Source organism: Apium graveolens, chromosome 3, assembly GCF_009905375.1.
Source record: "Apium graveolens cultivar Ventura chromosome 3, ASM990537v1, whole genome shotgun sequence".
NCBI classification, from domain to species: Eukaryota; Viridiplantae; Streptophyta; class Magnoliopsida; order Apiales; family Apiaceae; genus Apium; species Apium graveolens.
In genome coordinates, this window is record NC_133649.1 from 135,050,814 (window position 1) to 135,062,933 (window position 12,120).

Consider the following 12,120-nt stretch of genomic DNA (forward strand, 5'->3'; position numbering starts at 1 on the left):
ATTGTTTAAATCTTATATACTACATATATATAACCGGGAGTCAATGCCACACCTGAACCCGAGCACAAAAATAAAACAAACTCAAAAACATATTTTATGAAAATTAAAGGATAAAAATCAGATCTACACAGCATACATACAAATATAATCTCAAACACGTACACCAAGAACCATCCCCCGGGTCAACACGATTTTACACACAACCAAAAAACCATTTTTCACATACAAATCAAACAAAATCACCATTATTATGTAAATCAAATACAAAAACAAGAGCCTAGTTATTATTTACGCACTACTGCTTAGCAACTAAGGCAACAAATTAAAAAAAAACCATGAAGGACTCGAAGATACTAGGCAAACAGTAATGATACAATGGCATGCAAGATAAAAAAGAAGAAGGAAGAAACATTGAAGAAGACTTACAAGGAGGAGGAGAAGAAGGAGAGGCTTCGACGAAAAAATCTTCTGAGTTCTCCGAAAAAGCTTCGAAATGCAGAAATACGTGTGTTTTTACTCTCGACTTTAGGTTTGCGTAAAAGAAAAAAGAAGAAAAGGGTGCCAATATTTATAGGGGGTTAAAAGAAAGTGAATATGTGGAAAAGAGTGGGAGATGTGGCCAGAAAACTTTTCCACATGGCGGCTTTCTATTCGGTTTGGAAAATGTAACTGCAGAGAAGTTATTATAAAAAGGTTGTCATCTCAATAATTACCTCACGGTACTTATAACGTGGCACGACTTTCAGAGAAAAGGGGGGAAGGAGCTTGTAACGCCTCTACACGCAAAATATATATACATAAATATATATACGCGTAGGAAATCTTTTGGAAGTCTAACAGATTTCTGACACCCGAATTTTCCGCCGTAAATTTCAGAGTCCGGTCAAATCAAGGACATCCCATCCTTATCCATCCATCGATATCCTCAAAACTTTGATTTCAACTCAAAAAGACTAGTTATGTCAACCCCGGACTCTCATATTCATATGACCCTGGAGTTAGGGAACAACAAATTAAAGACAAACCCAAAAAATTTCTTCTAGGTAGTTCAAAGAACCACACCTTGAACATAAATCATAAAGACTAGCCATGTCAACCCCGGAATCTCATATTCATAAGATCCCGGAGTTAGGGGCAACAAATTAAAGAAAAAACCCAAAAACATTCTTCTAAGTAGTTCAGGAAATTCCACCTTGGACACAAATAAAAAAGACTAGCCATGTCAACCCTGGCATCTCATATTCATAAGACCCTGGAGTTAGGGGCAACAAATCAAAGAAAAACCCAAAAAAAATCTTCTAAGTAGTTCAGGGAATCCCATCTTGGACACAAATCAAAAAGACTCGTCTTGTCAACCCGGCATCTCATATTCATAAGACCCCGGATTTTGGGGCCAACAAATCAAAGAAAAACCCAAAATTTTTCTTCTAAGTATTTCAAGGAACCCCACCTTGGACACAAATCAAAAAGTCTACAGGAGGAACATAAATCTACTCCCCCATCCGAAAAACCCGCATAAGGGAGTGGGAGGCAAATAATAGTCCATATTAGTTTAGGCCCAATAAAATGAGCCCAGGGCCCAAATAACAAATACAGTAAGGGCGCCCGAACACGTGGCAACATCCCAACCGTCCAGGTTGCCCGGATCTGAAACCTTCCAACGATAGGGACATGTTGGTCCATCAAAGATGTCCACGCGTTTCCCGATCCAAAACACGCTAACGGTCCAGATTCAAGGTACAAACCCCCAAACCCTAATGGGAAGCCTATAAAAGGCTGACCAAAATGTGTGTTGAAGGTTACTAATTTTTACACACATATACACCTATACACACACCACTCTTAATTGTATAATTTATATCTTCCACTTCTTCTCCAAAACCCTATCTCATTCTCACACCGGAGGTGCTGCGGGGATGCCACCCCCTCCGGTTCTGTTTTGAAGGAGTCCAACCTACAGCTTAACCATCCGCTCTCACTTTCCTGTCTAAAATGGCGTTTGAGTCCGGATAAAAATATAGGAGAGCCCGGGGTATAGATCGGAGTTATCAGTGTCTTTGTATCTTACTGCACGATCGTGATCAAGAACCCCTCTCTCCCGCCCTCTATTTGTTATGTTCTAGTTTATTTTTTTAGAACTTAATTCGGATTGAGAATAAAATATTGTTACAGTTTTTTATTTTTAATAATAATTCTACTGAATCATAACATCGCGAAAAAATAAAATTCAGGACAATATAAATTGTGAAACACTAAATAATTTTAATTTTTGAATCACGCTAAATTGATGGAATGAGTCGAGAATGGTATGAGAATGTTTAACTATTGAAAGTTAAAAATGGTTTGGGTATATGATATATTAGTTAAAAGTAATGAAAGATTGTTATCATAATGTTATAATTGTCAAATTTTGCTCACTATACAAGTTTGAAAGAACTTGTTCCAAGTCAAAATTAATTATACCTGTAGTTACTGGCTAAAGATGTTCAAAAAATTTGAAACCCAAAATCCGATCCGAAAAGCCCGATCCGGAAAAAAGCCCGATTTGGCCCGGCCGGGTCCGTGGGCCTTAAATGGGCCTCCTTTTTCTCGAAAATTCGGACTGGCTCGAAACACGAAAAGCCCGAATCTAAAAAAGTCCGGATAAAAGTCTGGATCTAAAAAGGCTCGGATAAAAGTCAAGTTCGGCCCGGAGAAAAGTCCGGGCTTTTTGAAAAACCCGATTAAAAAACCGATTTTTTATATCAAATTTGAAAATATACAATACTTTCTATGATTTTAAAAAATTATATTATAATATTAGAAACAATTAAGGTATATATGATTATTTATATATTATATTAAAAAAATATTTATTTATTTTAGTGTCTAAACTACTTTATCTAATATATCAAGATATTATTTTCTCCGGTAGTTAAATTACTCATAATTCGAGTTATAAAATATTAAAATATTTTTTTAATATATAAATAAAAAGTTCGGATAAAGTCTAGTTCGGCCCGACCCGCGGGCCTAAAACGAGTCTTATATTTTTTAGGAAGCCCGACCTGAGTTTTAAAAAAATCCGATCCGATTCGTTTTCAAAAATTCGGGCTTTTTAAAACCCACATAAAGTTCGGCCCGATGGGATTACTAGCACGTGAGATTTAATGGATTGCTCATGATATTTATTTATAAAGATAAACTTTCATATCTTAATTACAAAATACTAATCATTGATTTTGTAAGCAAAAGTGTTAGAAAAATAATTTTTCTGAAATATTAAATTATATATATATGATTGATAAAAAAATTCTTTAGGGGCTTCAAAATTTGCAGGCCGGGCATGGTAAATTTAGTATTATGAAGACTTTATTATGCAATGTTTTTAAAACAATACAAATAATGAAAAAGAAAAAGTAGGTAAGTTAGTTGTATTAAAAAATCATATTATTTTAAAAATATTAATAATTGGATGAGATATCTAGAAAAATGTTAACAGATTTAAAAAGAAAGTGTTAACAATTTATTGATATTATATGTTTATATTGTCTTGTTATACGGAATAAAAAGTAGCTGTGATTTGTGAGTGTGAGAGGCTAGATTGCTTTTCTTTTTACTTCCTTTAAAAATGGTGCAAGCTCTGTGTATCCTTATAACATTATTAAATTTTACTTCTTTGATTTCATCTTCACTTTTTTTAACTGTATAAATTAATAATATCTTCACTCTAATTTTAAATTCAATTCTCTACATTTACATAATTCTAATACTGAAATATTGGTCCCTGCTTGGCACAAATAAGGCCTTTAAACAAGGCCTCGATGCCTCTCTTGTATTTTTTGATAAATAGCCTCGATTCCTCCTTTTGTATAAGAGAAAACTTTATCACTCTATTACATATCAAGAAATCGATTTTGCAACCTCCAGTCACATTTCACAAAACCTAATTTTATTTTAACTAATAATTTCAACAATGTTTGCATCAACGGTGTAATAGAAACTAAAAAAAACATTGTATGGGTTGTAACATTTGGTGTATTTTCTAATACAAAATTTGAGTATCATTGGTGCACATAATAACTATTACAGAAGCGGGAAGCCTATTAATCATTTTCCAATAGAAGCAACCTCGCCTGTTTTCTACTGATACATCCAAATTTATAGACAAAAAAAACTCATCTCTTTCTGCCTAGGGATTTAAACCACCGAAATTCTTGATCAATGGAGGAACAATATCACAGTTTAAAACAATAAAATATGAGGATAGCTGTGTCTTTGAATCTGAAGCAAAATCGGTGCAGCCTAGATCACCGCAACTGCCCATGACTCATAGCACTGGATCAAAGAACTGTGTGAGCCTTCCCATAATACCGGTTTATGAATGGAGACTGCAAGAACAAAAAAATAAAGCGACATAAAGATGGTCAGTATTGCCTAGCTTCAACTCAATTAATCATGTAACCTTTGAGAAATTAGAAAAAACTTTCCATGTGAAAGGAAAAACCGGAGTGGGCTTTAGCATCTTACTTTTACATCAGACACATCAGGAGTATCAGGTGAAGGCATGGGGTAAAATTTGTAAAACTTCATTTTCTCAAATGCAGTCTTTGTCTCCTCGCTCATTTCTTCTATAGCCTTTTTCCGGGCTTCCCTCGCCTATGATCAGGAATAAACTACATCAGTAAATGGTGGAACATAAATGACTACTTTCTACTACGTAAATCTTTATAAATGTACCTCTCGGTTTGATTTTTTTGCTTCTCGAACTTTCTCCTTGAGAAAATCCTGGGAAATGAAGCAAAAAAAAACTTTTCACTCATATGTCTAATCTATAGGAGAAAAATGCTGTTGCCATACTAACTAAAGGTTACCTTGAAGGCATCCTTTTGATCAGCAGATAGTTCTTCCTCTTCAATAAATTTGTCAGTAAATTCCTGCAGGTTGGAACATGTTGACGTTACTGATCAGACTACTACACATGCTATTCTACTTTATTATCCAAAAATAACATATGAACTCCTAGAAAAAAATTATTGTTGCTCCATAAATGCGAATCTTTCAAAAGTTGTACATAAGCAGGTATTAAAACATCCGTCTGGCTGGTAACGTAATCAGTAAAATTTCATGAGTGTGAATGTTAAAAAAAGATATGAATTATCAAAACTCACTAATTAGTACTCCCTCCGTACCTTTGAATTGTTAACATTTGAAATGAAGTGTTCGATACGCATTTTAAGGCTCCTATCTAGTATAGTTACATAAATTATTTTTCAAATTTTTTTTTTCTGAATAAATATTAAATGTTTAAACTATTATTCAGAAAAAGAAAATGTTCAAAATAAGTTATACAACTACATTAGATAAAAGCCTTAAAATGCGTGTCGAACACTTCATTTCAAATGTTAACAATTCAAAGGGACAGAGGGAGTAAATGTCATTTTACACTTATTGGGAAAAGATTATATATTTCATGAATTTACTCACCTCAACTTCATCAAATTCCCAATCGAACTCTGTGAAGACCTGAAGGAAATAAATGAGTCAGATAAATAAAATAGTGGATGAAATAGTGGAGTTAAATCTAGTAAACCTTAGAGCATAGTAATCAATTTTCTTATATATATTCTAACTGGAAACACTAATTTAAAATTTTGGCCCAATATCTATGTTGGTAGAGACACCCTGTCTCAAGGACCTGTCCTTTTCGTAAGGTAAATAAAAAAAAGAGTAAAAGGTGTTATTAACATCTTAGAAGCAGAGACATTTTATATTAACTACTAATTTGTAATAGTTTCACTAAGATTCGTGTTGGTAAATCTGCATGACTTCAGAGGATCTACGATTTGTTTAAAAGAGAGAAACTATTCCAGTGTGAAAAGTAAAAAAGAAATACCGGCTTGGGTTCTGCAGGAAATATGATTTGCACAATGGTGCTCTGGTCCAGTTCATCTTCCTTAAATGGCTGATAGAAATCTGCATATAAAAATAAAAATGTTGTCATGCTTTGTAGATCACAGAGGGAGTCCAAACATTTCAATTTAGAACAAGAAAAATGTTAAGCTAAAATTTCAATTTGTAGTAGTTAGCAGATAATGAAAAGTGCTATGTAACCGCAGAAGGAAAACTACCCCCTCCCCCCAAAAAAAAAGTTTGACCGGCTCATCAATTTCATTAATTATTGCAAATTCACAACTAGACCACAAGGAAGAATAAGATTTCACGTGCAACACGCCTGGTTTATTTGAATATCTTTTCATCAACTCTGTATAAAATAGGATATTATTAACATTAAGTCATAGACGTGATCATCATCCAAGTGAACTCACATGGTAAGCAGTACTCAAATTTCTTCACGCGGTCTAACTTCATCTGTTTTAAGCCAGCCCTGCACAGCAATTGTAGTGAAATTACCCATACAACCCAACACAATTTTATCTCAAATTTCTGAACAAACTCTAGTAAAGTTCTGCTTAAACCCACAGAAATATAAGAAAAATCCAATAGATGATTTTCCGTTATTCACTATTTGTTCTTGTGTCTCAGTAGTTTGATAATTGAAACCATAGTACTAAACACAGCACGTTAGCACCTTGTGAAACTGTACACTTGATAGCATATTTAGAGGAAGAGCAATGCATCTATGCTTCAGTCAGTCTGGCACAACTAGTCTAGTCCAACTCCTTATATGAAAACTGGGAACACACAACATGGTTTTCACGTCGATAAGTCGAGTCGAGTCGATGGAGGTCCAGCTTGTCGACTAGTCGGCTAGTCGTAGACTAGTTGCTGACTAGTCGACAAATTAATAGTAATTAAATAAATAAAATGTAATAATATATATCTCTTCTACGTGGTATTCCACAACAAAAGTCTAACATTTTCACACTCATATGTATATCAATCACAAAATAGATATGTTAATTACAAACATATCTTTTTCCCCTCCCATGTACACACATAAATACCCCGACTATAGAAACATGCTAACAGATTATCCTACACGTATATCCACTTTTGATCAATTTATACATACATAAACACACAAACATAAAAGCATATAGTTGAGATTAGCATGTTGATTGTTGTTGATGTTTAGTAGTTTTCTAAAAATTTTTTATTCTTTTTCATTTTAAAATTTTGATTGGATTTTGCAACCCGACTAGTCGATAAGTCGAGTGATTAGTCGACCAAGTTGACCGATTAGTCGACAATTCACAAGTCAGCCTCTCTTTCTCAAACCGAGTCGACGACTAGTCCACTAGTTGAGCACCGTGACAACAATGACATACAACAGAACCGGAAAGGAAAAATACCTTCTTTGTGTACAGCTCAAAATAAAGATTTGGGACTTCAATCGTTCAACTTGAGAATCTCTGTAGAATAAGGTTAAAAAACAACATTAGATGGAAATGCGGCAATTCAACAACCATGTTTAGAAGTTCAAGATAACATGTAGAAAACAAACAAGGAGCACTTTTTAAGACCTGTTTTCCAATGGTATATATGGAACCCAGTCCATTTTCATTTGCTTCATTGGAATAATTTCCTCAACCTCCCTCTGTACTGAGTTGATGCCTATCTTATCAGAAGGTGGAAAGGGAGATTCAACCTGCACAATAACAAAAGGGTAAGAGGAAACAGAAATTTATAAACTTAACAGCACTACAAATCTAATTTTCCTAAAAGCAGTCAGTTTAAAAGACGTGAGTTGGGTGACAGTTAAGAGTTACTTGCCAAACAAACAGTATCACTTTCAAAGATGACAATTTGACTGTACACTGTACTATTAAGTTGCGAGCTTAATTAACAGAACAGTAGCAAACATTGCCTATTTATGTACTACTACCGAATGGTTTTAGAGCTTACTCCTCTGGTCATAGTAGACATGGAAATTTCTTTTGCCAACTGACATGGCAGTGCGCTTAAGAAAAGAGTATGGCACTTGCAGTTAAGGACTTGCTGCCAAATCAGTTCGGAGGTGGTGGCTCCAGTAAAGCAAAAATCATTACTAAGTTTTTACCTTATAGCCTTACTGACTGTTAATTAATATAAGCTACTCAAACATTCAAAAGATAATTCATGTCATACACACAATATATAATTTTTTTTGCTTAGCTTTAGGCTCTTCATAGAGGTCCATTCTAAAAGATTTTCTGCATCTGCTCTAATACCAAGTGTATATTGCTATTGGTCTCTTTTCATCACAACTTCTTTATTTGCCTAAAAACTATTTTATCCTTATCCAATACAGAGCAGTATAAATGCGAAATTTTCTGCAGCTAAAGATTTCAGTATTATCATTATTAAATACCAAGTAAACCCTTCTAATGTACTGTTCTGTAGTGAGCTCTAATACAGTTCTGAAGTACATTACTTTATGATCTCTTATAATCATGTATGGTACTCTACATTATGAAAAAGAATCACAAACTTGCAAGTTCAAAAAAATCTACCATTTTTACCACTCCAATACTATTATTTTCCTAGATTTGTTCCAAAAATTAAATGTTTGTAAAAAAGTGTTGGAAATTTATACTAATTGTTTAATTTGCCTATTAAATATCATATTATTCCACAGTATAATCCACTTCTACAAACAACTAAAAGACAAGCAGACTTACAGCAACCACTACAGGTATGACTGACACTTTTCCTTGACCATTGAAAAAGACCAATTGAGCTGCAAGCAGAACAAAATAGCTGTCAGAAATAGAGAGAAGGAAGACAGAAACAGTTGGACACAAATTGAAGCATGAGCATAAACTATATGCTAGAAAAAGATGATTTATATGTACTGATAACTCACGTTCTGTACAACCAAAGAGATAGACTTTTTTCCCATATAATTCTCCACCTTCTTCGAATGCATTCTGGCCAAAGTAAGAACATTGTAATCATCTTAAGAAAGCATAGACTTGAAAACATTTATGTAGGTAAGTGACTTAAAACTCACCTCAAGATTTGAAAATTTCCACTTGTACTGATAAACAAGGTCCAGCTGATCCCACTGGTAAAAGGGAAGTACAATTAGATAAATACAAGCAGATGACTCGATAGCATAGCTAACAAAATAGTTTGACAAACAAAAGGACTTAAAAGTCAGACGACTCAAGAGCAGACCTCAGTTCCAACGGGGAAAACTTGCTGCCATAAATCTTCCTGCAAAACAGTTTACAGCTCACAGTTAGCAACAGAATGATGCAATTGTTCATATATATATATATATATATATATATATATATATATAAATATATATATATATCACTTCAAAATTGAAAGTTAACGATCTGAAATTTTAGTGAACACAAAATGTATCCCTGAGAGACCAGATTCTCCCCCAGGATTGTCGTTTTATATACAGAAAAGCCTTTCAAAAAAAACGCTGCAGGAAAGTATGATTCCTGCCCCTTATTTAGTTGTCAGTATGAAATAATAAATGTATTGGGATAGTAAATCTCTTACATTAATGTGATTACAGCACAACTAGGAAGCATGGGTGCGGGGATGTGCGGTGCAGGGATACGGGAATTCTGCAAATTTAAAAATATGGGGATTCGGGTGCGGGGGGGTACGGCAAATATTAAAACATTAAAATATATTTTTATATAATATTATATTTTATAAGTATATATTTATATATTTATATAATCCAAGAGTTGCACTTTAAATAAATTAAATAGTCAAATAAATAAAAATAAATAAACTTTTTATAAAACTAACAAAATACTCAGCACATTACAAATGATATTAACGATAAGTAAATAAAGAAACAAGTACTAAAGAAAGTAAAATAAGATAAAATAGTTAAAGTAGTCAATTACACTAACAGACCAGGTCGGTTTAACTTTCAAACAGTCAAACAACAAAAGCCCAGCCCATATATACATACACGATACACACAGACTACCCCATACCAATTGACACGTATTGATGACTTAAATTCAAGACGGGGATGAAGAGAGTCAGACCCAGTAGATACGAAGGTGAAGGGATGACGACGATTAGAGCTCAATTATCTCTCCTTCAAACTTCTCTCTCATCTCAAAGTTCAAATTAAGGCTCCGGTAAGTGAAAGTCAACAAAAAAATTACAGTCTCTACCCTTCCCGCACCCCCAACAAATCAAGTCAATAAATATTGGGACACGCAGGGTGGCGTACCCGTACGTATGCAGCCGCACTTCCGCGCGCCCTCGCACTCTAGTGCGCGGTACATGGGGGTAGTGCCGCACCCCTGCTTTCCAGAAGCACAAAAACACCTTTGACTAGGTTTAGAGATCTGGAGCAACATCTAGTCCCTATTTTCTTAAGATTTACTTTCCTGACCCTGATCACTAAACGAGTATATCTTCAAATCAAGTTGCAAATCCCCTTTTTAAGGTCTTTGGACTTGCACAAGTTAATACAACATCACAAGTACAAAGTCGAATTTCAATCTTACCTAAATGTGGTTTTCAAGTACATCACAGAGAGGGGGGAACATACCGCAAAGTGATAAGTGGGAATATAAGGAAATTATATATATACATATTAACAAATGAAACGTACTTACTGATCGATATTTAAAATCATTTTAATGAAAGCAAACCTGTGGAAAAAGTCAATAAAGGATCTAAATCCTAACAAGTAAAAATCACAACTTTGTTTCATGACATGTAGTATATTCTTTAATTAAGTCTCAAGAAAGCCTTTATTGCAAAATTTTGACAATTATATTATATAGTTACATCACACGCCAAGAAAATAAGATGTTTCGCAGTCATGTCATACTTGATTAGACACCATAACTCATACAAATACATGATTTCAGAAAACTTACTCTTGACCCAATTATTTCTTTATTTAGCTACATTGACATGCAAACGTGATTTGATTAAATATAGAAGGCAGATAGCCTATAACCTAAGTTAACGAACGCTTCAAAAAGACAAATACAGACATTGATAACCATATTGACATTTATCACAATTCTACCGGAGCATCTTTTTTTAGAGCAAATTACTTGCATCCACTACATCTAAAAACAGAAACAAAATAATACCACAAACAAGAATTTCATCGAATAATGCACAATTGTAAGGATTCTTACCTAACACCCTAATTGAATATTAACATTTTATATCAAATCTACAGCTTGCGGAAACACTAATACTTATTGGAGCTAATGAGCATACATATATTAACTAAAAAGGGATTCCTAAGGACTTCTATATTATGCAATAACAGAATAGAAACATATCATAATCAAATCTATAACATATTAAAGCATCAAATACATACTTCCAAACAAACATACACATATGTACAAATCAATTCAAATTATTTAATTCACGCCCTAGCTGAATAGAAAAATATCACAATCAAATCGATAAACACATGTATAATTATATATATACAAGGAAAGAGAGGGAGAGAGAGAGAGAGAGAGGCAGAGAGAGGGGTGGAGAGAGAGGGGGGAGGGAGAGAGAGAGAGAGAGAGAGAGAGAGAGAGAGAGAGAGAGAGATTACCAAATTACGCTTATCAGGGAAGTAATCAACAGGAGAAACAGGCTTAGGAACTCTAGTACGCTTAGCTCGAACCACCTCTTTCTTCTCTACCGCAGCTTCATCTTTCTGACTCCCCTTTCTCTTGGCACCTTTCCTCATCACTAAATTCAACCTTTTTTTCTCAGATAGAGAGAGATACGGCAATGTGTGTAGAGACGCGAGAATATTAATTGATAGATTCAATTGAATTGAAATGGATACAAACAAAAATATGTATATATAGGATAGGTAGAAGTAAGGCAAGTTTGATATGCGTAGATATAAAGCTGAGTATTGGAATCGGTAGAGCTAGGGTTTTCTAGAGATAGAGAGGGATGGGCGCGAGGATGTCAATTTTTTGTTTGAATTTTTTCACCCCCAATTTATTTTAGACAATGCGTCTCCGTGCGTTAGGTTTCAATTTTAATTTTGATTTAATCTGGTCGATTTTTTTTTATTTAAATCAAATTTGAGCACAAACCTTGAGAAAAAAGGGGGAAATGACAAAAATAGCCATTTTTAAAAAAAATAACCAAAATTACTATTCCGAAAAAGGTGACTAATTTTAACCGATTATACAAGATACTCCATTGTTAGTTGTCATTTTATATATG

At 34.1% G+C, this 12,120-nt stretch overlaps 1 protein-coding gene across 1 annotated transcript; it reads right to left on the reverse strand.

The window, feature by feature from the left end:
* Positions 1-3,960: 3,960 nt before the first annotated feature.
* Positions 3,961-11,875, reverse strand: LOC141712781 (protein HEAT INTOLERANT 4-like). The gene is made up of 14 exons (XM_074515852.1): positions 11,489-11,875; positions 9,103-9,141; positions 8,936-8,989; positions 8,789-8,852; positions 8,604-8,662; positions 7,467-7,591; positions 7,296-7,355; positions 6,309-6,367; positions 5,876-5,955; positions 5,467-5,505; positions 4,854-4,916; positions 4,720-4,767; positions 4,510-4,638; positions 3,961-4,370 (listed from the first exon to the last, which is right to left on the reverse strand). The coding sequence occupies exons 1-14, from the start codon at positions 11,624-11,626 to the stop codon at positions 4,323-4,325; spliced, it is 1,005 nt and encodes a 334-aa protein (XP_074371953.1). The 5' UTR covers positions 11,627-11,875; the 3' UTR covers positions 3,961-4,322.
* Between the last annotated feature and the right edge of the window lie 245 nt (positions 11,876-12,120).

Bases quoted from the DNA above. Each gene is read 5' to 3' on its own strand.
- LOC141712781 (XM_074515852.1), bottom strand. From the start codon at position 11,626: ATGAGGAAAGGTGCCAAGAGAAAGGGGAGTCAGAAAGATGAAGCTGCG. The intron at 8,990-9,102 runs GTCTGCTCTTGA...CCCTTTTACCAG, and splicing joins TTTTCCCCGTTGGAACTGAG to TGGGATCAGCTGGACCTTGT. The intron at 6,368-7,295 runs GTATTTTTCCTT...ATTGCTGTGCAG, and splicing joins TTGAGCTGTACACAAAGAAG to GGCTGGCTTAAAACAGATGA.